General features: G+C 39.2%; 1 protein-coding gene across 1 annotated transcript in view; it reads right to left on the reverse strand.

Annotated features, from left to right (window-relative positions):
• The window catches only part of MED13 (mediator complex subunit 13), a 56,783-nt gene extending 30,830 nt beyond the window's left edge, over positions 1 to 25,953 (reverse strand). The window contains exons 1-3 of the mRNA XM_014952994.1: positions 25,858 to 25,953; positions 23,995 to 24,229; positions 13,772 to 13,940 (exon numbers count right to left, since the gene is read on the reverse strand). Of these exons, the coding sequence (XP_014808480.1) occupies positions 13,772 to 13,940; positions 23,995 to 24,229; positions 25,858 to 25,953 (500 nt within the window). The remainder of the gene's footprint in view (positions 1 to 13,771; positions 13,941 to 23,994; positions 24,230 to 25,857) is intronic.
• Between the last annotated feature and the right edge of the window lie 823 nt (positions 25,954 to 26,776).

A 26,776-nucleotide genomic window follows, 5' to 3' on the forward strand; every position in this document is an offset into this window, starting at 1 on the left:
AGCAGAGCCCTGCCAGGACGCCACAGCAGCATTACATCTTCACACCCAGTTCCATCTGAAATACCTTTTTTTTTCCTTTTCTTTTTCAAGAAGTTGTACAGGCACAGCAACTTTCAGTTGTATTAGCTACAAGTTATCTCAAGTGTCTGTGGGACTAATACAATCCCACAGGAAGAGAACAGATCTTTAAAAGCAAGAAGATGCCATTCACATTGGACATTAAATTAGGTCCATCGCCTCAGTAATACAAGAAAGAAAGTCAAGGAGAACTTTAAAAGTACTTTGTAAACTACTGAACAGAAAATGAATCCTTCTCCATACGGAGGGCAGCATCAAGCACCCCTTCAGTTTCAGGAAAAAAAAAAAAAAGAAATTAAACAAGTTGAGAGAAACAAAGTAAATTAAGTCAGTCAAACCAACAACATTATTAAAACGCAGCCTCCACAGGCACAGTTACTGGACACATCTTTAGTGTCATTTCCATGATGTTTCTTCCCTCTACCAGCAGTAGATGGTGGGACAGTAAATACTAAGGAAAAAAAAAAGGTTTCTGGAATTGGTAGAGTCTGTTCTATGAAAACAGAGATAAATGGGTTCACTGACTCTCACCTCTAAGACTCAAAGAGCAGCCACCAGGGTAGTCACCACAACAAAGTGGAAGGTGGCCAGTGTTCAATACAGGGCTGTGCCTACCAGCAGAGCTCAAATGAGGGACCTAAAACACTTCAAGGATGAGAGAACCCACAAACCGTTCAAGGAGGAAGAGGAAATGCCGTACATTTTTTATTACAGTAACTTCAAGCTGGCCATGAAGTGAACTCAATGAGGAACTGCTCTAAGGGACTGCGGGGTAACAGTTTTCAAGTCTGTGGTGGGATGCAGATCTGCTGTTCAACTTTAATTGAGGTTTAGGAACCAAAAATAAAGCCAGGATTCACACATCCAAGTGTATTATCACTATTCATCAACAACTGCAGCACAACTGCCTCAGGAATTCCAGCTGTGGGCAGAAGGCTCCCTGCAGAAATAACCTACTGCTCAGGAATCCCAGTAAGGCCAGTTTCCAAAAGGCAGCGATGATGAAGCCAAGCATCTTGTTGATGATTTCAAGTTCAAGTGAAGTCACACCATCAGCAAACACGACTAAATTCCTATATGGAAATCTGATTAAACTTTAATCCTTATGCAAATAGTTGAAGGCTGATTTCCAAATGGAATTTTATTTTAAAATCGTATTGGATGGTTTAAGATGAAAAAGTGGATAGTTCTTGGTTCTGAGGATGGTTTATGATGAAAAAGTGGATAGTTCTTGGTTCTGAGCAACAGATAACAATTTAGAAGCTTGGTATAAGCCAGGCAAAGTTTAAAAATAAAGGCACATATTCTTTAAATACACTTAAAATGCAATTAAGCTATGTCTCTTGTAAACACCACATTATTACACAGATAAAGGGCAGACAATTGTAGCATAATCTGACGGAATTACAATAAACCAAGACAAAGAGAAGTATCAGCATGATAACAGTAGCATTTCAACTCATTACATGGCAAAACTAGCCCTAAAAAGCAGCAAGGAAAATTCAAGGTCATCATGCAAAAGCCAAATCTCAAAAAAACACAAACAAACAAACCTCCCCCCCAAAAAATCAGAACTTTTTCTCCCTCCACTCAGCAGGGGAGAAGTTTCCAACAAAATGATAAAAGTAAGAGCTGGTGTCACCAACATCACTGCCCCAGCTCTGGCACACAGGCAGGGCAAGGAGAGCAGATCTGCTATGGGACAACACAGTAGAGAAAATCCAAACACTCTAAAATTTTGACAGCAACAGATAACAATTTAGAAGCTTGGTATAAGCCAGGCAAAGTTTAAAAATAAAGGCACATATTCTTTAAATACACTTAAAATGCAATTAAGCTATGTCTCTTGTAAACACCACATTATTACACAGATAAAGGGCAGACAATTGTAGCATAATCTGACGGAATTACAATAAACCAAGACAAAGAGAAGTATCAGCATGATAACAGTAGCATTTCAACTCATTACATGGCAAAACTAGCCCTAAAAAGCAGCAAGGAAAATTCAAGGTCATCATGCAAAAGCCAAATCTCAAAAAAACACAAACAAACAAACCTCCCCCCCAAAAAATCAGAACTTTTTCTCCCTCCACTCAGCAGGGGAGAAGTTTCCAACAAAATGATAAAAGTAAGAGCTGGTGTCACCAACATCACTGCCCCAGCTCTGGCACACAGGCAGGGCAAGGAGAGCAGATCTGCTATGGGACAACACAGTAGAGAAAATCCAAACACTCTAAAATTTTCACTAATTCTGGTTAGAAATTGGAGTGTTAAACAGCAGAGCGATGCACACCACCTCGGGGTTTTGTTTCAGCACTTCCAGAGGTGCAGCAGAGTCATTTTATTGACATAGGATAATATTGTTTCATAGTAGAAATACGTAGTAAAACCAGTGCTGTCCTTAAACTCCAGCAAAGGGAAAGAGGTTTCCCCACGGTACACACAGCATCTCCTGAAAACAGGAGTCTTCTTTACACTTAATGTTATCATGAAAGGCAAAACTAACTCTGTATGGACTCAAATATAGCAGTAGATTTCTTCCCAGCTAGTCATACTCTGAAAATGTTTCTTCACATGTAATTTCTGTTAGGTTACAAGGCTTTAGGAAGTTTCATTGCATGTGAAATAATCACAAGAAATGCAATGAAGAATCCTAATTTAAAAAAAGAAAAAAGAAAAAAAAAAAATCAAACCCATACCAAAGCTCTTTGCAGGGGAGTGGACAAAAGGAGGAAGGAAAACAGAGAACCAGAGCTCTAAGTTACTGGACGCCCCCACATACACCATTTTATAAACTTAGCAAGAACCTCTCTAAACATGCATGCTTTTTATTATTATTTTTTAAATTAATCTATCTGTACATTCTCCAATTCCTTACGTTTCCAGAGACTGACTGCTAGTACACAACGCTGGCTCAAACTTCAGTTTAGAAGGAATTTTCTCAAACCTTACCATAACTTATTTACAAAAAAATTAAAAAAATTAAGATCTATCTCTCTCTATATATAGAGCTCTATCTCCACTGTTTCTGTAAGACTTTCTCTCCTATTATCAATAATTCACCTCACAGCCAAAAATCCTAATCAAGCGAAAAATGTACCACTTTGGGGTGAATAAGCAGATTACCTTTACAATTCAGTCAAGGACACAATAACAGAAAGCAAGGTGGTGGTTTCCTGCCTGCTAATGCAGAGCTCATCTATGCTTTTATTTGCAGCCATTTTTTTTTTTATCTAGTGATCTTTTCAGCTACTTAATTTGTGCAGAGCATCTCATGACTGAAATATAAAAAAAAATAAATACCTGTACCTCAACGCTCAGAACAGTTGTCCTGTGTGAAGAGAGAATCAGAGAAGTCCTTGAGGTGCAGATACAGCAAAAACATAATAGCTCCTCTTATAGCCAGGACTGATATCCCCTCTTTTGGTTTTAGTTGGGGTTTTTTTGGTACTTTTACAATTATGGTCAGGTTTTGTTGCATGTGCATACGTAAGACATAAGAGCAGAGGACAGAATTTTAATGGAAAACTCTGAAAAAAAAATCCTAGTTCTACCAAAGATCTCATTTTCTTGCCTGACCCTGAACATGAAGTTACTCCATTAATATTTCTAATTAACTTAATTTCAAAATCCTAGTTCTACCAAAAATCTCATTTTCTTGCCTGACCCTGAACATGAAGTTACTCCATTAATATTTCTAATTAACTTAATTTCATTAAAGTCCTAAACACAGAACTTAAAAATCAATAATCCCATTTCCAACTGGGAACTCACCTATGGTCCATTAAATTACATTTGTATAAAAACATTTCTGATTCCCCCATGCTCCCTCTTCACTCTAATCATACAAAACAAAGATGTTTTTGTTTCAGAAACAAAGGATTATGATTCCACATGAAAAGAAACAGAAACTGATGTGGACAATTTCAATACAATTTCTACTTCTGCCTTCCTAAGAGAAACTGAAGGGTAGGAGAGGAAAGCAAGCGAAAATTTACATATACATGAGGTTTCTACATCTCCATTAGCAAATCTCAAAATACCTTCTTGATAAAAGGTAATTAGGTCTGTTTTTTCCTCCACGTTAGTACTTACGTGGAGCTTTATATCTTCAAAGTGCTTCACAAACATTAGCTGCATTAGAACCTCACTAATCCACTCTTCACTAGATTGCACACTTCAAATCAGCACCGCGCTGCAGCCGCAAGGCAAGGGGACTGCCACAGCACGAAGAAGTCCCCAACTAAAAAATCCTATAACATTTTTAATTGTAAATTCCAAAAAAACCCATCCAAATATTTCAGCTGAAAGAAAGAATGGTGGGGTTTGGTTGGGATTTTTTTGTTTGTTTATTTGGGGGTTGGGGTTTTTTGTGGTTGGTTGGTTTTCGTTGTTATTTTATAATTACCATCTCTTATTTTCCTAGATTGCCTTTGTAAATTATTTCTGAGTTGAACCAAGAATAACCGACCAAGTCAAAGCACCACCAACCCTAGCAAAATATTTACCATATCCTTATAAACGATATACTTTCTGCTGCCATTTCCTAGATAAGGAAAACAGACAGTGCAAAGTTAAATTACTGTCCCAGAACTAATGACTGTCACAATTCAGATTGTACCATTTGTACAATTGTACCATTTCTCCTTCAACAGGGTAGAACACAAGCTCATCAACTACAGTTTCAAGTCCCTAATTAATATGCCTCATTATTTCAGATTGTTATAAACTGTTTGCCAAAAATTGGTAGATATTGGCCAGCACCAAGAATCCTTTGGGGCATTCTGACCAAGAATCAATACATCATGAGTGTCTGACAACAATTAGCAGCAGCAGACACAGACCTGAGAGTTCCCAACTGATGCATCACAGCTGCCCAAACAGGAGCATCTCCAAATAGTTACGCTTCACCACAGACTATTTTGGTATGCCACTTAAATAAATTTTAAAGTATCAAAGGAGTTCATTTTTAAAAGGTGACAGTAGCCTTCTATAATAAATTCCTGGGGAGAACTCACTTTTACTGTAAAATAGTTTCTTTTGGAAATTTAAATGGAAAACAATTCTAAGGTGACAAACACACACCTCAAGACCCTTCCCACTCAGTTATTTGTTTGTGGGTTTTTTTTTTTTCCTTTAACCAGGTTGAGAGACAACATTATAGCAACCATCATAGGATGGAAAACATCATCTAACTGCCAAAGAATAAGTCTCAAGGAATTACACACCTGACCACACACTCAACACGCACCGTATGGTCCCCTGTTCCGCGATACATTACACCCCGTGCTTTGTTCTTTGTCAAGAACCCTCTGGGGCTTTTCATCACGGAGAAGAAAGAGAGAAGCTGCGGAGCCACTTGAGGCTTCCTGAGCTAACACAAGAAAAGCAGAAGCGACTCCCTCAAGACAACCCATCTACCACTTTCTCTTTGTAAGGGCTCGTTTAGAATAGTTCTTTGTGCTTCTCTACATCTGCCCGGTGCAGCCGTAACCCCGCGACGCCGCTAACGAAGAGCAGTTTCTACACGGCCACCTTCACACCTACACCCCTTCGACAGCCACTCTCATTTCTAAACCATGGCATCTTCCATTTCCACTTCACCATCCATAATCCTGAATCACAAAAAGCCACAATCTTAATTCAGACTAGAGAGGAGAGGGAAATTAAGTATGCATCTGTTGTAATGAGCAAAATGCAAAATAAGCAAAATACTAAAACCAGGTTGTTACATTAACATCGCACCAAAAATAGCTGCCAGGAAAAACATCCGAGTTTTCTTGATTTAAGAAATTAAAGAAGAAAAAACCCCACAAGGCAAGTACAAAAATTGTGTCAATTACTCAGTACTTTAGGAGCTTTCTTTGGGTTTATTTTACTTAAAAAGAAAAAAAAAAACCCACAAGGCAAGTACAAAAATTGTGTCAATTACTCAGTACTTTAGGAGCTTTCTTTGGGTTTATTTTACTTATTGGGGGAGAGAGTGTTTTGTTTGTTAAGCACCGGGGGCTGAGGGAAATAGAGGATAAGAGAAATCAGTTCCTAGCTCTCTAGGAAGAACACGTTATCGTACAGAGTTACTACATTGCAGCGCTTCTGTCTATGATAAGAGTTTGAATCATCAGTAATCAATTTACAAACATCCTTTCTTGCCGTTGGCTACATGTTCCCTTATAACATCAGAGTTTGGATCAGCCCCATCACAAGGGCTGCACTTCACGCAGAAGCAGTGACATTAATATCCTTAACGTGAATCTAAACAAATGCACATCTACATTTTCTAGCAAGTTGCATATTCTGTATCTTAACACGAAGTAATAAGATCTCCAAACACAGATGCTTCTCTAACTACTGACAAAGAGAAGGAACAGCAGACATTTTTCTAAGCATCTCCGAGTAACTCCCCACGGTCATGAAGGTAAATATAGCAGAAAGCTGATTTTGATGATAACACAAAGCAAAAAAAACCATAGCTAATAGCAAAGTAGAAAAAAAAAAACCAACACAAAACAAAACCACCCTTCCAGTTCAAAGCACATCATTAATGACTACTGTCAAGAGGCCCTCCAAAAATATTTTTCACATAGCTGAGGATGTTTTGATTTTAGTTAGTCCTGCAAGTTAATAGTATTTATTCCATAACCAAGTTATGTGCACTAAAACAAATACAAACGTAGCAAGTGACCTGTATTCCAGAATAAGTCATATTCACCCTAAAGACTTCCACATTTTTAAATGAACTTCATTATTAATGAGCTTAGTTTCAGCCCAATAAAAACAAGGTTGAAACAAAAAGCTATTTCTGTACACTACTAAAACTGTAGCACACCATCTTACAAAGGAGCAAAGCTGATTTTTTTTCAGAATGCAATCACAAGTTTATACGTATATACACACCCACAAAAGTATGTATTTCTCCAGATAGAACAATTCTAAGCAATACTACAGAAAGAGCTTGCTCATGCTCCTGTATTTCAGACCTTAAATGAGACTAATAAACCTGTCGTCTTATATTTTAGCATCCTTTAGTTATTGAGGATGCAAATCTCAATTATCTGAACTTGAGCTTTCCCAATGAAATATACACGTGCTATAAAGAATAAGAACCCAGAACGTATTTGCAAAACAGATAATAGCTACACATTACTCTGTTTCAAAGACAGTGTAACAGCTTTCAATGCATTGCTCATTCTGAAACATTTACAAACATCTTGTTAAGCCAGATTTTTTTCAAAGTTCTAAATTGAAATACATTATCAAATTTTCATTTAACAGAATCTGACGTATGTGTATGGTTTTTGTTTTATCTTATTGTTCAGTGAACAAAAAGAACACTGATTTATCGTTGAAAGCTAAAAACCAAAAGCCATATAATTTTTTTCATTTTTTTCCTGATGAACCAACTACCCCTGTAACTTAAGCCAAACACGAGAAAACTGCTTTGTGATGTAAAGTGCTAAATTTGTCTGCTTGTAGTCTCTGTAGCAACCCAATATTCCAAAGAGACAATCATGTGATCAATGCTCTCAGCTCCTGCTGTTTATCCTGCACTGTCCTACTTACAGCAGCTCTCAATTCCAGCTGTCTACAGTAAAAGGAAAAACATCACCTGCTCTCCTGCCGGTACATGATGCCAGAACAGCCTCATTAGAGCTGTTGTAAAAAAAATGTTGACATTGTTTGATTTGAAGTTTAACATAGGGAGGAAATTTAAGACTGAAAACATAGTTGAGCAGGCTTTAATAGAAAATATTCCAACAGTATCAAGGAAGAGCCACGCGGTTCCAGGTATTAAGGTTTCATATTAAATATATAGAAATAAATGCAAAACCTGTGGGTACACGTTGTTCTTGTATAGTTAACTCCCTCAAGGATGAAGAGGTTTTTGAGCTTCAGCATCCAGAAATCTCCTCCTTCTCTTCCTTAATGATTCACAGCATCATTCTAGAGGGATCAAGCAGCAAAGTACTCCATTCCCACTGAAAGAGGAGCCCATGGGAAATAGGAAAGAGGTAGCCAAAGACACAGAAAAGGCAGAAACCTGGGATCAGAACCCAAAGCAGAGCATTCCCTTTGTCTTCAGGGCACTGAAGACCAAAAGGACAAGAGCTGATCTCTTTCAGAGTAGCTGCTGTTACACCATCAACACAAACGTTCCTGAAATAGGCAATAAGACAATGTCTGTGGCCCAACTGAAAAAAAATTTAAAAATAAATTAGAACAGCAGTCCCTGAGCATCCAAGAGTGCAGGTTTGCCAACACACTTGCACCAAACTCAGGAATCACATCCATTGGGGCTTGTTTTACCTCTTCCTCCCGGCAAAATAAGGTAGAGAGGAAAAAAAAAAACCCCACACCTCTATTCAGAATTAGGATAAGCACGACTTCAAGATAACTACATATAAAAATCCCCAAATTTATAAGCTTTTCTACATCTAGGATGTTTTTCAGCATTGCCCACGAAGTCATATTATTTATATCAGGTAGATACAATAGTATTTCCATGAAAAAATAAAATGTTGGTGGGCTGGCAGTGTAAGATCCTGTACCCAGACTAATTTTAAACAGCGTTACCTGTGAAACCCGTGCAGCAAGTTTCATTTTGTAAGCTATGATAAGCTTATCACTTATGATTTTCCAAGTGGGTTTTTGGTCTTTTTCTTTTTTTCTTTTTTTTTTTTTTTGGTTGTTGTTGGTTTATTGGTTGGTTCTTTGTTGTTTGCTTGGTTTTGTTTGGGGTTTTTTGTTAGTTTTTTGTTTTTCATTTGCTTTGGGTGTCTGGTGTTTTTTTTCTGGGGTTTTTGTATTTTGTTTAAGTGAACTTGTCAGACACAGGTTCTGGTTTGCCACCCACTGCAATTGGTTACATTATTTCCTATTTCAAGGGGGGGAAAAAAAAAAGAGACAACTATACAAGTAATATAGTAGCTTTTCGCAGTCTAGATTTTCAGTTGTCTATCAGATCCACCCACAAACTCAGGATTACTCAATTATTTGCTTACTGGGATTTCAATTGTGTTAAAGTTTAGCAAGTTATACTTATTACTAAAACTTCAAGAGATACCCTCCAAGTGAGCACTTCATAATTCTGTTTCATTAGGAGTGTCAGACTAAATCTTCACTAAGGAATTATACCTAAAATAGTGTTTAATTTAACAAATTTCCTAATCACATTTATTCCAGGTATGCCAACTGGATGCTAAAATAGTTGTGTAAGAGGAAGAGTCTCATTTAAAGGCTGTGATTTGAGCAGCCCAACCAGACAAGGTAGACAGGCAGTTGGATGCAGCAGATCCCAGTCTCACAGATTTAAAGGGTGGATATTTGAATAGAGCACCTAAAACCAAATTTTTGAAAGTGGCAATAACACAATAGATTGGAAAGGAGAAAAGAGAAAGACATCCCTATTTGTCAAACTCCGTAATTTAATATGCAGTCATTTAAACCACATTATTGAGCTTCTGTAATCCACCTTGCTTTAAGTGATTGAAAAAGGTTGTGACAAAAACCCAAGGCAATGATTTTTGTTCCTGTTTGGTTACAGCTAAGACCATTAGAATAACCTTCTCTTTAGTCTTTTATTTTACTGCTGTTCTTCTGCTGCCCCATTCCTGAAAGCTGAAAATCACCTACTTAAAAACCAGCAACAACAAAAAAAGCCACTGCACCCACTTCAGGGAGTGAGCTACTCCATTCCTGCCCTGTCTATAAACAGAAATGGAACTGGCATACTTGAAAACCTCAGACAGTTTCCTCAGGCACGGTAATCGTGACTTGTTCTCACAGATCAAATATCACCAAATACACGACTGTCTCACTTTTCCCAATGCTGGTTTCAGACTGGGGAGTAGGGGAGGGAGGCAAGAGCAGGTCGTGGTTATTACCTTGCAGCCTTGTCAACATGCAGCATGTGAGTGCATAATGCAAACATTTGAGTTTTTTACTTTCCATAGCAAAATTTTTAAGATCTATTAAACAATAATATGAGGTTAGTTTAATAAGTTTGTGTGTCTGTTTCAAGTGTTCAGGGTTTAATTATGTTTAATGATGTGATGCCTAAAACCATCTAATTCTTATCTTCTTGGTCATCTTTTTATATGCCACACTGGCATCAGTTTATGAACATTAAGGACCGTCCTATTAAAGTTACAATTTATGCAACACAAGGATGAAGTTTACTTTAACATAACCCTATACAAGGAGGAGGAAAAACAACAAAGCAACAGACAGGAAGCTACAGCTGCCTGAGGATCTGTCATCCCAGCCAAACACCTATTAGAAATCACAGCCTTCCAACTGTTGCACTACCACATACATACAAAAAGTGAAACACAACTGACTTCCATTGTTGGGAAACCAGACACCAGAAAGTCTCACATATTCTGGAAACACATGCTTTCAAGAAGAACTCAGAAAAATCCAGATGGGATCAACTTCAAATGAAAAAGAGAGTTTTATCTGTACATTCTTCAAAGAGAAAGAAGGTGAAAAAGCAGGACAAAAGTCCTGCACATCCCTCAGCCACAGCTCCAGAAAGCACATGGGAAGAAGTTGCCTCCACTGTCAAGAGCACCGACTGCTCAGCCTCTAATCAAAGTCTCTGACACTAAAGATTCCCAGCAAAAACAACCAACCTTATCAAAATCTGTAGTTCTAGTAGAGAACAAGTCTATACAGCAGCCAGCCAAGCCCCAAAGAGCAGGGGAAGCAGGCTGGTAGCAAGTAGTTGTAGTACACAGAGAAAGAGTCTATACAGCAGCCAGCCAAGCCCCAAAGAGCAGGGGAAGCAGGCTGGTAGCAGACTTCTTCTCCCCAGCATACTAACTGCCTCTAAATTATTAGGCACCTGAATTCTATACTCAGGGTTTCTGAACGTTAACACAAAGAGCAGTCCCAAAGAAAGCAAAGTGTACACAGCACCAGGGGATGGAAGCAGGCACTAAAGATAACAGTGCCAAGGTTTGGGCTGAAGCAAGACACTACTCCACACTGGGATACCAGGGACAGGGCAAAGCCTTCCTGGGTTTGGGTATGCGTAGTTTCTTCCTGTACTTCTCCCACTAATCAATGTTTTCTATGAAGGAAAGGATGAATGAAAATATATCAATGTCATCACAGGTAACATTTTTGTTTCCTAAGAATGATATACACATTTAAACAACACAAGCAATACAGAGAAGTAATTACAACCTTCCTGAACAGAAACGCTTTAATCCCTATGACAGATGCAATACCTGCCACATTCATCTGTGGTCACTTCTACACAGGAAAAGCACTACTTTTCAGGGAGATGTAGATATATTTCCACTAGAGGAAGAAACAGAAAGTCTTCTGAAAAAGAATATTCTTCCTACACAATTCCTGTGAATTGCTTCTGAGAAGAGCATTATGAACGTTACTATTCCTATTACTTAAAAGATAGCGATAATGCCCAAAAAGACAAAAATATAGCTTCGAAACTGTTCTGATTCTTAAGATATGTGCAGCCATAATCACAAACAGAACGGCTTTGGGGAGGGGTTGTTGGTAGTTTGTTTTGGTTTTTAATTAAGTCAGCCACATCTACAAAAAAAAAAAAAAAAAAAAAAAAACAACGCGAATTAAGTCAGCCACATCTACAAAAAAAAAAAAAAAAGATAAAACTCAGCGTATGTTTTGCTGATTAAATGGATCCTAAGAAAGGAAAACTATGCAAGAGTTTTCTAGAGCAAACAAAAACTAAATTTTAATACCAGTTGTCTGGTAAGAAACATATTAGTACCCCGGGTGCAACATTCAGAGCATTTTCTAGGCAGCCTGGAAGTCCTTTAGAGTTGAGTTGCTGCAACATCGTGCTCAACGTGTTAAAACAAAAACATCCCTTTGGACTAGAAGAGAACTCCAATTTCTACAAGAGACCAAAATCCACTCAAACCATTCCATTTGACATTCCCTCCTCAACCAGAGTGTGACACACTTTCTAGCTACAGGGATGGTATCACAAAGCACCTATTGCAATCACTTGGGTTTCTCCCACAGGAAGCTGCTGGGAGCAGCAAGAGGCCTGAACTGGTATCTCTGACAGAGAGTACAGATTATCCAAATATTATCCAAATATTCCTAGACCCTTCTGAGCCAAATATGCCAAGAGCATGCACATATGTCAACCATTCCCCTCGCTTCATTTCATAAAAGCCAGTACTCAGAATTTCACATAGGATTGAGCTATCTGGTAGAAATATTGAGATTTCTCTATAAAGAGATCGTTTTACACAGATCTGTGTAAATCTGTCTACATATTTTTCCAGTAGTTCTGGATGGCTTATGATGAAGTTGTCGTGTGGGTAAGCACACAATTCCTTCAGCTATTTTCATTAGGCATCTTGACCTTCTGACCTTCTTGAAAAAAAGAATCAGAGTCTCTGAATTAAACAAACACCACTATTTTATTTTTAAAGCTTTCATCAGCTTTTCCAGCTGCTGCAGAGAGCTTTATAGAATTACTGCAAGAGATGCCATGACATAACTAATGCTAGTTTCAAATGGCAATTTGGAAAACCAGTTCCTTAAATGAGGAAAGCCCAGACTGTGCCAAGACAATATTGGCCTAAATAGTTAAAAGTAAACTCTTTACTATTGATTTATAGCAACAACAAACAGAAGAAATGGATGGCCAAGGACACCCCAGAGAGGAAACATTTGCCCTGACCAGCATGGAGAAAGAGATGCCTAGAACTAAAGGACAAGTTTATACATAAATTAAAAGCAGCAGTTCACAGCTACTAATAGAAACACACACAAACATGTGCTTCTGCTTCTTTTGCTCCCAAACAGCCCTAATTTTCTTTCAAGTTAAATTTATTGCAGAAGATACCAACAATGGCCAACTCCACACCCAAAAAGCAAAGCAAAGCAAAAATTTCCTGCATGCAGGATTTAACACATACATACGTATTCCTCCCCCCCCAAAAAAACCCCATCGTCTAAGCTTTAAATTACTTTGTATTTTAAAAGCTGATTTGAGAACAGCGATTAAACTTGTTCCAGCTAACCTACTTTTTATTCATTTCATTATTTATTGCTAGGCAACATAGACCGTGTCAAACCATGTTAGTACCATGAGAAGAAGTCCTTCCAATTTAGATCAAAAATTCTCTTCTCGCCCTCCTCCCCCTCAATGTGGAGGCCACATGTATTTTTATAACACCAGTGTTCCCAGACAACCTTCTTTCTGATCAGGAGCTGACATTTCAAACTCTCTTCTCAACATCTCCCGTAAGATGCAATTTACCCAAACCTCACGTGGTGCCTGTAAATAGCTGCCTTTAGATGCTGCCTGCTCAAAGAATGGCTCTTTCCTAGTATTTGCTACCAGAATTCATCCCAGTCACTATACTGGGAAGTCCACAGCAGGTCTCTCTTCACACAGTTATCCTTTTATTCCTTTCTAGAAGACTCTGGCTTCTTTTGCAATATCCCTATTATCCACGGTCTGTATATGGGCAGCCAGAAAAGACTGGCTACTACCTTTACTGTTACTTCCTTTCATCATAAGGAAGTTTTTAAGAAATCCAAAAGGAAGAAAAATAAGAAAGATCAGAGATCCAGGTTCCCAAACAAATTATAAACAGAGTGCTTCAGAATGTTTCTTCTAGCACAAAGCCTAAATAAACCATATAACTTCCTTAATAAAGGAAAAAAAAAAAAATCCTACCTTTTGTTTATAGGTTTTTCATCTTTCTCATAAGGCTTCACAAACCATTTCCCAATGCGCACAAAATTGCGATTCATTAAACACCTCTCCAGCAGGTTGTGAACAGCTTTGAAAAGCAGAGTGCGACATTCGTAAGAAAGTCCATTCTCCCAAACACCATCTTCCTCTTCTACAAGGCAAAAGAGAAAAAAATATAAATTAGCATTGAATTCCATCCTATTATTTCATGCACATATCGCAATATCCTTTCCTCTCCCACCAGCTTTTAAGACATTCATATCGCCGCACGCAACCAAAAAAAGCCTGTAACATTCAGATAATAACTCTACTCACGTTATAATAGTGTAACTGCTAAAAGTAATCAGCTATAAAAATATCTCGTCTCCTACAAAAAAAAGATTCAACAGCTATTTGTACGCAAAAGGAAACAGCTCACACCAGTACGTTATGTATTTCAGCTGCAAGATCTCTGTAGATGTGTCCTCAAGGTGGCTCGTGTTTTGGGGAGTCTGAATTGCTTATCCTGAAGAATTAGCTGACAGTTATTCTTAAAAATAAATTGCCCAAAGCCAAAATTTTCATATATCCTAATGTCTTTAGCTACCATTGGCTGAGGAAAGCTGGACAGATACTGTTGATTAACTGACTCAATGTTCATCAATTTGCTAGAGGAGTGGAAAAAAATAACCAGAAAACTGGGAAGAGAAAGCTGATTCTCCTCAGAAGACTCTCACAACAGGCAATTTCTCTTTTTAATTCAAAATAAAACCCAAGGATATCTAAGCAGACTAGTCCTGCTTTCTGATCTATACCTATAACAGAAGGGGAAAACAGCAAGCACAAAGCCCAGCTCATACTGATGGGATTCTGAAGTGAAATGCTGAGATCGTATGTGCCCCACAAATCAAGTGCAGCCATGGAATCCAACTCACACAAGCCAAGTTGATTTGCCAAATTGGAGAGCAAGCTTCGTTACAAGAAGCTGTAATCTCTTCAACCACTCTGGCTCATAATCAGTGTTTGAACACATAGTTTATGGGCCCTAGAAGTACATGCACTGCTCCAAAGGATTACAATGGCATTACAACTACATTCCACAAGGAAAATGAGGGACATCTGAAAGTTCCTGCAGTATCTCTCAGTGTATGTGTGATATCATTCATTCCCAGCAACACGCCAATACAGAGGATAATATAAGAGGACTGGAGATCTTGTCCTTATATTACTGGAAATCAGGTCTTATCTTTATGCCTACAGTTCCTTGTATATTGTGTCTTACATCTCTCCCTAAGGGTCTGCTACTGGTCTCCTTGGACTAACCTAGCAGAGTTATTCTTATAACACCATTGCTTTTATCCTCCAGGTAGCAGCATAGACTAGAAGACTGTCTGACATAGATAAGGAGACATATTTTTACTTCAGTCTCTGGATAGTCATGGAACAATTTAGGTTGGAGGGGACCTGTGGAGGTCACTTGCTCCAACCCCCACTCCGAACTCAAAAGTTAGGGCAGGTTGCTCATCTCACATTCCTTTCCCCTCAGGCCTTCTCTGCTCAACCTCCGAGAGGTAAGGCTTGGGTTTAGATTTACTTTTGTACAACAGGTCTTGCAACAGCAACCTCTCTGTTCACCCCCCTCCTTCACAGAGGATTCTGGTTCAAACAGCTTTCCGCCGGTTCGCTCCATGGTCAGAAAACCTCAGTAATACAGCCAAGTCCTTGCATTTTAAATCTCCCTTTGAAATAAGCCCCTTCACCTTTATCTGGAAGCCACTTACAAGCTTAAAAGGTTGCAATAGTATTAACTAAAGTCTCGATATCCTTAAATTAGAGAGTCTGTAGAAAACCAGACACCTAAGAGTTTTACTTAGAAAAATAATCTTACAGATTATTACAATAAACAGTATTTAAGACAAAAGATGACAGAAAAGGGAATTTCAAGACACCACTGCAGCCAGAACGTGGTGGCTGTATTTGTATATTGTGAGATCCCACACAAGGAAAAGTCCATTTCCACTTAAGATGAGTGTTGTGAGTTAAAGAAAATGACTCCCCAGTGTCCTTCTCCGAGGGACAGAATAAGAGCAGACAGACCTGCCACATCATTTAGAAGTGAGGTGTGCATCATTACAGATGAATCATTACATGAAACAGTTTTCTGGGAAAGACAAGGAAATGCAAGGAACCGCATTTCCTAAATAAAAGGCCTCACCAGGAGTTTCCCACCCCACCACCCTGCGCCACTTTTGAAGTTCAGCAAAAAAAAAAAAAAAAAAAAAAGAAAACTCACACCTTGTTTTTAAAAACCAGAAAGCTACAAGCTAATACAGTAACTCCCTAAGGAAACATCGTACAAGAAGTTTGTAACAAAAAAGCAACAAAGGTCCAAAGTCGAAGGGTATAAAGCGTTTGTGCCAAGAGGACACATTTTTCTGCAGAGAGAGGGACAAAAAGGAGCCCCGTCCCGGGGCAGCGGCGCTGCTCGGCACTGGCTGCTCCGCCGGTGGCAAACAACCAGCTGGAGAGAGCAAACATTAACTACAGGGCTTAATGATATTGGACTTTTAACTGCACAATAAACTCCACGCCATTTCAAAGGTTAAATAGTTCCTTTCGATATGGCTCTCGTAATTTAAAAAAAAAAAAAAAAAAAAAGAAAAAAGGAAAAAACACTCTAAGACCATCCCCTGCGTCAATTACCCATTATAAGAGGAAATAGAAAGAGCTATTTCCAGACTTTATGCCTAATTTTGTTTTGACATATTAGCGCATCAATGAGAGGAAAGATGCTGAAATGGCAAAGACACGGAAATGTCCTCCAAAGCTGGTGTTTTGATGGTCACACCACGGGCACGACAGAGAGGTTTCGATTTTCTGAAGACACTCCAAAGTGCCAAGTATTTCATTTAACATTAATAGTCGCGCTGGCAACCAAGTTATGAGCAAAAGTTTGCATGCAAGAACTTGCCACAGGATTATAATTCTGAAAGGCTCTCTTAGTTTATTGCTGAAACAGAGAGCTCTTAGACGAGCGTATTACGTGGGGAAAGGGGAAGGCATTAAGATAGAAATTACAATTAAAAGCCTACTATTTAAAAAGACAGCGTGCTGTAAGCCTGCCTCCCAAGCAGGAAGAACGTCTGGTACCCAAAATAAGACCACCTGTTCAAACTGAAGTGCATCTTGCTATAGAAAGGGAAGGTTAAGTAAGATGACAGTTAAAGACACCCTCATTTCAGAACATTATTCAAATTCATACCAAAAAAAAAAAAAAAAAAGCAGCAGTAAGTGTTCTGTGCCTTTTTGAAGTCTATTTAGTCATTCCCCCCCTCCTTTTTAGGGTGGTGGATGGAAGGAGAGAAACATGACATCTGCTCACATCTCCCAACTATTTCTCTTCTTCATTCAAATTATTGTTTCTCAACACAAGAAAAAGCCTCCCACTTAACAGAAATTGTACAAAGCAAACCATTTTTAAAAAGAAAGGGAGAGGAAGAGGCACTTTTGTCTTTCTTAAACACAATAACTTCAAATGTTCAATCTGATAGTGCTAATAAACCAAAATAAGTTGCTGAGTCATTTTAAGAAGGTGTTAAGCCACAATTTCACTTCAGCCGAGTGTTATCCACAGAAGTGCTCTGGTAACCCAAGGTTAGAAATATCTTATTTTTTATTAGTTCTCTTGGCTGCCCAAACCACTCAGCTCCTCTGCGACATGCTTTTGTGTCAATCCATTAATCAAGTTATAGACGTATCATCCCACTATAATGAATTTAGTTCCCTCTCTCTTCACACCACACATTAGGCTGAGAATTTTCCTTGAATTAAGGTTAAAATTAACCGGAAATGAAGAATTAATGGAAACAATGGCCAGGAAAAAACAATTTCCATACTACACATAAATAACCAACTTTCCCAGACAACACTTCCTTGATACTACCACCAGCCAATTCTAATGAAACAGTTGTAGGAGGCTATTGGCTTTTAGTACTTTTATGTTCTACTTTCCATTCTTCATACAGTTCATCTGAAGCAGTAAAGTTCATTTTTACTGATTATGCCCTTCCATTTTTCTAGTGCTCTCGCATAAGCATACTGGGAGGCAGGAGTCTGGAAACACACTCAGAATACAAAAGTTCCGCAATTTTGAGTGAATTCCGAAAAAGCAGTATCTTCAACTTTTTCATTTAATTCAAGTCAGACGTTTTAAACCGTATTTGTTACCCACAGATCTTTAGCCAAATTTATTAATCAAGGATCGCGTACAAATAAACAGATCTTTGCTTAATGTATGGTTTTTTGCAACACCAATTTTGAATACAGTACTAAAAAATGACACTTTCAAGAACACTTTTAAAGAATGGGGATTTTCCCCCTTCTTCCTTTTAACAAAGGCCACATCAGCAAAACATCAGTAAGCATCAACTCTTGAAAAGGCCGAATATATTTACTGTACCATTAAAAAATATCTAGCTGGCCACATCAGCAAAAAATCAGTAAGCATCAACTCTTGAAAAGGCCGAATATATTTACTTTACCATGAAAAATATCTTACTAATGCTCAATGAACCTCTAAAATAAATGATGCAAAGAAACAGTACCATTAAAAAATATCTTACTAATGCTCACTGAACCTCTAAAATAAATGATGCAAAGAAACAAACCACAGTCAAACCCCCACTTTGGGCTACAATTCTGCCCCCCCCAACAATTACTTCAATTACACAGAGGAAAGAAGCCATTCCTTAGGATCATGACTGAGACACATCTTCTAAAAGTTCTACTTACCTTCAGGGACTTCCCTTCTGTCCCCATTTGACAGGCTGCCAGTTATAGAAATAGACTGATGCAAAACTGATTTATACAATCAAACTTCCCATATAAGCTTCAGATTACAAGGGAAGTATAATAAGCAAAGCAGCATGAAATTGCTGCTGTGTGCAGTATTGCAATAACATGAAACACTTCATGTAATGTTTTCTATTTAAAAAACAGATTTTTAAAAGTCACAGACTTTAAGATTGAATAAAATTTCTCAAAGCAAAAATTATCCAGTTAACCTACTGAAAAATAACTTTGAGGGCCTGTATCCCTGATGAAATAAGTGAGAAGCAACAGATTTTGTGTGAAAAAAGGGAATGACTACAGTTCAAAAATACCAACTGGAGAATCAAAGTAACACAACAAGCTTGTTTCTAGTAGAGTTGTACCTGTTATCTGCATCCATGGAGAAGAGTCTTGACTCTAGATATCCAAACTGGCTGGAAAATTTCATCAACTGAGAAGCAAGCCACAACAGGAGCTACTGTCCAAATTACCATATTCAAAATATTCAGCACCAACGTAAGTTAGTTTTTGCAGTGCCAGCCCTTTACCAGCATCACATATAGGTTTTATGCTTTCTCTACGCAGCAGAATATTTTTCTGAGTATTACAAATTAGGTTTTATGCTCTCTCTATGCAGCAGAATATTTTTCTGAGTATTACAAATTTTTAAGTATGACCATTTGTAAGCATGTAGCAATGCTTTGTAAGGATAACAGAGTAACAGCTTTCCTTCACTGTTTGTTGGGTGTCATTTTGGCTGGACAGGAGACCTGCTGCACAGGGACAAGGAAAGAAAAGCTGAAAAACTTCCTAGCTAAATGTTTGAATATCCTCCTCCACGCTGTCTTTGAGTAATTCCATATGCAGATACCTTTTACTTATATTGCTAAATCTTAGCCTTAGTGCCCATGGAGTCATTGTTCTTATTTATAAGAGGTATATTTTGCATGTGACCCTATAACCAACAACATACAATGCCAAATCCTCATTTACTGTGCCAAAGTATTTTTTGCCTTACTCCAGAGGCATTTCACATACATGTTGGCCAGGAGAAAAGCAAAAAAAGGAAAAAAGTTAATTATCACCCTCGAACTGGTGCTTACACCAAGCCACAGAAGTTACACAAAAGACTGATTCAGTAATTTTTGCATAATGCTTATCAGCAGTTTTGCTGAAGTGCACACATCTCTAACATGGAAGGCTGAAGAAATGCTAAAGCATTAGTGTGCTCCACAGCCAGGGGTGTTTGTAACGCCTTATTCCATACGGATCCACCACAGACAAGTCACTTCAGCTCATAATCTTAACACTAGGTGCAAAATTTTTAAGAAAGCGACCTTTTTTTCCTGTAGGAGTTAAATAGTTTCAGGAAGCAAATTGTATTAAAAAAAAAAAAATGCAAGCCACTAGCTGAACTATTTTCAAAGCAAACTTTGCCAACTACTTGCAACTGGCAGGGTTTTCTGCAGAGCCCTCAGTATGTAACTGGCTCATACTCTGGTTTCCATTGTATTAGAAGGAATGAGACACTCCATGCTGACATCAGCACAAACCAACCAATTCACAGATTTGTTTGGAGACAAGGATTTGATCCGTAATGCACGTGTCTTGAGAACTACCCAACACACAGAAGTCTCTGCTGCCATGACTGTTACTGCTTTTACCACCCAGTACCAGACAAGCATCAGTGCATGGACCTTCCTCCTTCAACCTCTCCTACAAGCCCAGCAAAGAGCCAAGACTGGCATTATTTTTATACATTTATCCCTGCCAGGGACATGAGAAATACTGTTCAGCAAACAAAAATTGATTAACTTGATATATGACAGGTACAAGGAAAATTCTCTAATTTTTAAAGTAAATTAACAAGATTTAATAGACACCAGAACAAAAATAAGACACGTCTTAGAGCTCACCATTTAAAAGATGCAATTTGAAAGTCAAAGGCATACAGAAGCGTTCCCCTACCCAAGCATTAATCAAATTGTAACCATTTCCTTGGGACTATGTCTTGTATAATTCATACCCAACTGTTCTCAGCTTTGAAACCATCTACTGCCAATTTAAAAATAAAATTAAAAAAAACCCCAGCAAAATCAAGCGTATAGGTTCTTTCTTGTTTTAAAGCAGTTACCTATCTGATAAAATAACCACTGATCTGACCAGTGAGAGACCGTCGCCTTCTGAAATCTGAAGAAATGTCCTGCTTTAAGGTTTGAGTTGCAGGAATTACTGTAATCAAGCCTCACTGCCACAACAAAAACATAACCTTTGAGGTTGTTAGAGGATAAAATAACACTTCACTCACTTCTGTCTGCCTCTAGCTATGCTGGGGTAGAAACAGACTTATGGGTTTTTTTGGTATTACATACACTAAATAGTTTCCTGGGGAAGGAAAAAAATATGATTGAGTGAGGTCGATATTACTGATCAATCAGCATCTCTGAACAAGTCTCCTTTTGACATGCCCCCAGGCAACAACAAACTCTGACCATCAACAAGACAGTTATCCAAGGCTTGATATGAGAATTCAGATATAGCCAGTAGCAGGCATTCAAACGGATCACCGGGGCAAAGGATGAACTTCTAGAATGTACAGGCTGAAGAGGGAGAGATCTCTCTTTTTTTTTTTTAATCTGATATGCAGAGACGTACACCCACAAAACTCTATGCTCCCTCTTGAAGTGATCTTGGGAAGGCACTCTGTATGGGACAAAAGGATTCTTGAAGGCTGCCATATTTCAAATCCCCAAGGGTTGAGAGCCAAGACGTGTTCCAGACACTTCGTGTCCATTGTTTAATTGAAGCCACAAATCATCAAAAAGTCAAAAACTGACAAAATACCAACCTCTCCTTAACAGGCATAGTTTCATACCAAAGGAAGGCAAAAATCAGACTTTATTAGCATTGGCCCTAGCGTATTTCTAACTACAGTTCACCCAAGGCACACTTCCCCAAGAGAAGTTTGTCTGTAGGCAATGAAGGTGAGGCCACCTGCCACAGACTGCTCTGAGCCCATCTCTGCCCGCCTCGCCCCATCCTTTAGGGCAATTCTTCACCTACCAAGTAGGAAAGTTCTGCATAAGGCAGCACCTTAACAGTCAGCAGCAAACAATTTCCAATCAATTTTGCAGGTAACAAGCTTCTGCCAGGAAGTCATTTATCTTTCCCATTGAAAAGGTAACAAGCAATCATTGGGAGAACAGGGCAACAGGAATTACTAGGAAAAATTGTCCACCAATGAAAAAAAATCCATTAGGTCTATGACAAAGGTCAGATAACATTGTTTGGGTTCAGCCATAATTCTTTCTTGTATAAGGTTCACATTAAGGTTTTGTGTAACGGGAAGAGAAGAAATGCAGGTGCAGGCACTCCTCAGCCATCTCCTCCACAATCTAGCTGATTAATATCTTTATCAACTTCTGGTCAGAAGAGCCAATCAGATTAACACACTCAAAGAGACTATAATGTCTCCTTTTCATTAAAAAGGAGACAAAAACATGCCTGCAAAAACCAAGATGTCAGATCCATCTACACATAGACATAGGTAACAGTCTCATGAGTGACAAGTATTTATGTAGAAAAACATCTAACAGCAAGTTGTGAACAGCCTCCCCTTCTGAAGCACAGACATCCACAGGTGACCTGAACAAAAAAAAATACCCAAAACAATTGCAAAGACGTGGCTGGGAGCCTCTAATCCCCTACTATCTCTCCCTTATACCCTGAGAGAGGTTAGGAGTTGATAAGTACCTGGGATGATACGTGCTTATCTACGTGCGTAAAAGCATAATTCCGTAAAAGCGTAAATACACACCAATCTAAAAGCTCAGCTACAAAACACTATTTTCAAAAGGCACCTTTACACTGTATCACTAGTAGACAGATTCAAGAAAGAAGGCCAAGAAAGTTGCTCAAACAAATAAATTTGATGGCCAGGTAGTGCAAAAATGCACTCTTCAGATGGCTTAACCTTTGTTTGATCTTCCACTCAAAAAATAATGTACCATATTTGTCTCAATTTAATCCCACCAGCCAAGAGCACACACAATTTACATAGATACTTTCGCACAAGTGTTGGTCTTTGCTCAGGGCAGGCCCAGGCCAAAAATAGCATTTAGTCTAAGTTACATCTCAGTTATACAAAGGATGTTCCCTGCAGGTCAAGACTGGGGTTATTCACGAGGCAAAATAAGGAAGCCATAAATGCACTAAAATATCAAGCAACCTACGACATAAGTGTCATTTAAGATGCGAAGTTTCCAGTTTCAGGACAGACAGGAATCCATGCAACACCCCAATCTTTGAAGTCAATTTTTCAAAGAAGTAAACATCACTTTAGCGCATCAATTGCTTTTCAGATCACATCATTTTTGTATGAAAGTTCTACATATTATTACATTGTTTCAGGTCAACTTCCTCAGTGGCACTTCAAACTCCTATTTGTTCTTCAGCTGTCCACAAACCAAACACAGCCAGCAGGAACAATTTCTGGTTACCAGGTCACCAAACCTCAGTCTCATTTTACACTTCAGTAATCTGAATACTGTACGTTATTTGAAAGGAAATTGGAGTGATGTGCTTTTGTTTTTTTCTAGAATTAGTTCAGTCTCACCACTTACACTTACAAACCTAACTTCGTCACCTTACTGATAAGCAACTGGAAAGCCATCTACTTTGCAAATTGGGATCGAGAAGTAAACATTTCCAAAACAAGCTGCCAAGTCAGAAGTACAACATTACTGAAAAATATAAATATTGCCAGGCTCTCAAATATCTAAGCCCGAAAGTAGGTAAGGGGTCGGTCAGAGCACTGGGGAAGGGGGAGAGAGAAATCATAGAAACACACAGTTTGGAGATTTTTGCACGAAAACAGCAAGTTAGTTTCAGATGCCTTCTGCTGAGGGCTGCACACCGATGATTTGACTTCCAATCAAAACAACTCTCTACGGTTCAAGAGTCACAGAGTTCTCTACAATTCCTATTACATAATAAAATGGGGTTTACTCTTTGAATTTGAAAGTTCTAATTGCCCAACAAAAGGGATCTTATCAAAACATGTTTAAGACATCAGTTCTGAATCACAGGCACAGCGTTAGGCACAGCTTTCTTGTGAAGAAGCTGCCAAAATTCATAGGCTTGGGTTTGGTTTTTTTTCCAAAAGAAACAAGTAGAGAGCAAAAACTTGTTTCTTGAAAATCCAGCAGTCCAAGACCACCTAAAAACAGGCAGCAGCTGTTTGAACACTGCGCTGCCACAATAATTTGGTGTAGATTGTAGCAGTAAATTTATCTTATCTATAGACAACAGTCCATCTCTTCCAGATTTTTCAGAAGACAGCCCTGAGGAACAGCATCCTTTCACTGACCAGAAGAAGGTAATTCGTTTCCTCCTACCTGAGAGATCATGATGAATAAGATCAGCAAAGTTGGGGTCATCACCCCACCAAAATATCCACAGCTCCCTGCGTCCAGGTCTCTGGTCTCGGCGCCAAACGCTGAGTACATCTGCCTTCAGACAGCGACTGAAACTGCTCAAAATAGGGTCCTCCTCCGTCACCGGAAAGAGAATTGGAGCAGATGTTGGACCCTGCCATACGTATCGCTTCCATTTAATCCCAGTTAGATCAGCCTGAGGGAAGGAAAAGAACAACTGTCAGCCACCGGTGGAGGGACAGAAACATCCTGCTCTAACAAGATGATGGCACAGGAAGAGGCGGGTGGAAGAGAGGAAGGATTAATCCAATGAAATTTAACAGAAGCCACACTTGCAAGTTTGGTGCACCTTGGGAGATAAACTGGGAATAATTAGTTTTAAAATCTCCTTTGATAACTGCTGCAAAGCAAAAGCTGTTCATTTTCACTGCAGCTTTATGATTTCGGAAAGAAAAGGCAGATTTGATTTAAAATTTGTAAAAAGTGAAAGACAAGTGAATAATGTAATTATTTGCAGACTGCAACTGCCCAATCTACTAAACACTTGCCTTAGCAAAGAATGTCTTTCCTTTTGCTTACTTATGCCTACACTGCCTTTTCAATCCAAGATTACTCTAAGGAAACAGGCAATATAGTAAATCTACCTCAAGTATTCATTCTTCCAGTCACCTACTACTTTGGAAAATTTCACAAGTTTCTCCATTGTAAAATATTCTCTGTATATCTCACAGAGGGAGCCTCTCAAGTACACATATTTCACCCAGAGCTATCACCTTTTCATTTCTCACACCACAACTTAAGAGTTTAAATCCCGTTTTTATCATTAAATTATACATCAGACTTATGTCCACATTATAATCCACTAAATCCCCTTCTAGGCAAAAATTCATTCGACTTCAGAAAGTAAGTTACTACTGTATGTAATGGGAAACAGACAATTCCTGGGTTATCTACAATGCAATAACCATACCAAGTTACAGCTCTAAGTTTTTTTTCATATGAGGACAGTCACCTCAAGGCATGTTAAGGGAGGCACTGGCCCCTGGTTCTCTTTGGGAAGGGACAACAAGGTAGGCTGGCATTTGCTAAAAAAATAAATCACTATTTTTTTTGTCCCTTCCCAATACGACAAGACACATAAAATTACTGCAACATTTAAACCCAACATGGCAGCCTTCCTACCTTCAGGAGGAGAAGCAATTTAGACAAAAGGTAGGGAGTCCGCAACAGTTGATACTTTAGAACGACTTTAAGATTTAAAAATGCACTACTAAGATGGAGCTGCAGGCCTGGTGCAGGCTGCAGACATGTTCAGGCTGTCCAGATTCCCCCCCATCCAAAAAAATATCAGTACCACAGCTTGGCACAGGTTTCTACTTGTAACAGTCTCCAGCATAATAAATACCAAGCAGCCAGCTAAGATTAGCTAATTTGCATTAAAAAGCAGATGAAACAGCTCAGCACAGCCACCAAAAATTGCATCACAGTCCAGTTAAATCGAATTTACTTTGGGAGCTACCAAAAAATCAACAATTCGAACGATTTCACACTTGGGTTTAAAAGGACTACAAAATGGTGCACAACAAAAATATAAGATGCCACCGCTTCACAGCGAGGGCATCGCCAAAAGCAGACCTCCAGAATAAAAACAAGCAGCAGAAGAGGAGGGGGGGGGGGGGAACAAAAGTAATAGGATTTTGTTAAAATACCAAATCATAGGGATGTGAGAAGTGTTCCCTGACTGGGCAGGGAGAAATAAGTCCTCCAGAAGTCAGATGAGCTCATGCACCTGCTAATTCAGAATAGACCCATGCAAGATCTCACCTCTCTGCCTGAACACACAGCAAAGAGTTGCTGCAGATTATCAGGAGCCTCATAAATACGATCAAGTTCTCCACTAAGCAGAGCTTTGCTCAACATCTCTGGAAAAGCACCTGTTAAAACAGTTGGGAAGATCCATGAAGGTGAAAGAGTTTGTCATGAATCTTTTCCAAAAGCAAATGGACCAACTGAGTGTTGATGAGGGAGGGAGGGATGGCAAAGCCACAGACGGAGCACTTACAATGGCTGAACCAGATAGGTTCAGCAGCCCCAGAGGTCCAAGCAGAGAGTTGGAGAAGAGATGGCTGCTGCTTTGGTATGGTCTGACAAGGGGAGCATGCTGGGTGCCAGTTGGGTCACTGACACCTCCCAAAAGGAGGACACCAAACTGCAGCAGGACCCATTTTGCAGCAAGAGCTGTTTAAGAAATTCATGTCACACCACTGAGGGGAAAAGATTCCTGCTGGGGGATGATTTAACCCTGTAAGTAAAAAAAAAAAAAAAAAAGGGGGGGGGGGGGGGGGGGGGGGGGGGGTTTAAAAAGCAAGGAGGGAGGTTTGGGCTCTGTTTTGCCTGGGATGTCAGGAGAGGGAAGAGAGGAGAGAAAGTTCCCCGAGATGTGGGGCTGAAAAAGAAGGAGGGTAAGGGGCTCTGCGGCTCCTTCTGCGAGAAATATCACACTCAGAAGCGGAGAAGACGGGGGGGAAAGGAGGAAAAAGTTGGAGGGGAGGAAAGGGGAGGAAAAGGCGAGTGGCAGGGAGGGCTACTATCCAGGAAGAAAGCGGAGGGAGGGGCGAGGCGAGACAGACAGCGATGGAGGGGGAACCAGAGGGGCATGGGAGAGTTGGCTGGCTCCAGGCAGGGCCTACTCTGAGGACTCATCCAACAGAAGCTATGCTAAAAATGGCTGCTTTGCTTCCAC

Source organism: Calidris pugnax, unplaced genomic scaffold, assembly GCF_001431845.1.
Source record: "Calidris pugnax isolate Ruff unplaced genomic scaffold, ASM143184v1 scaffold133, whole genome shotgun sequence".
NCBI lineage: Eukaryota > Metazoa > Chordata > Aves > Charadriiformes > Scolopacidae > Calidris > Calidris pugnax.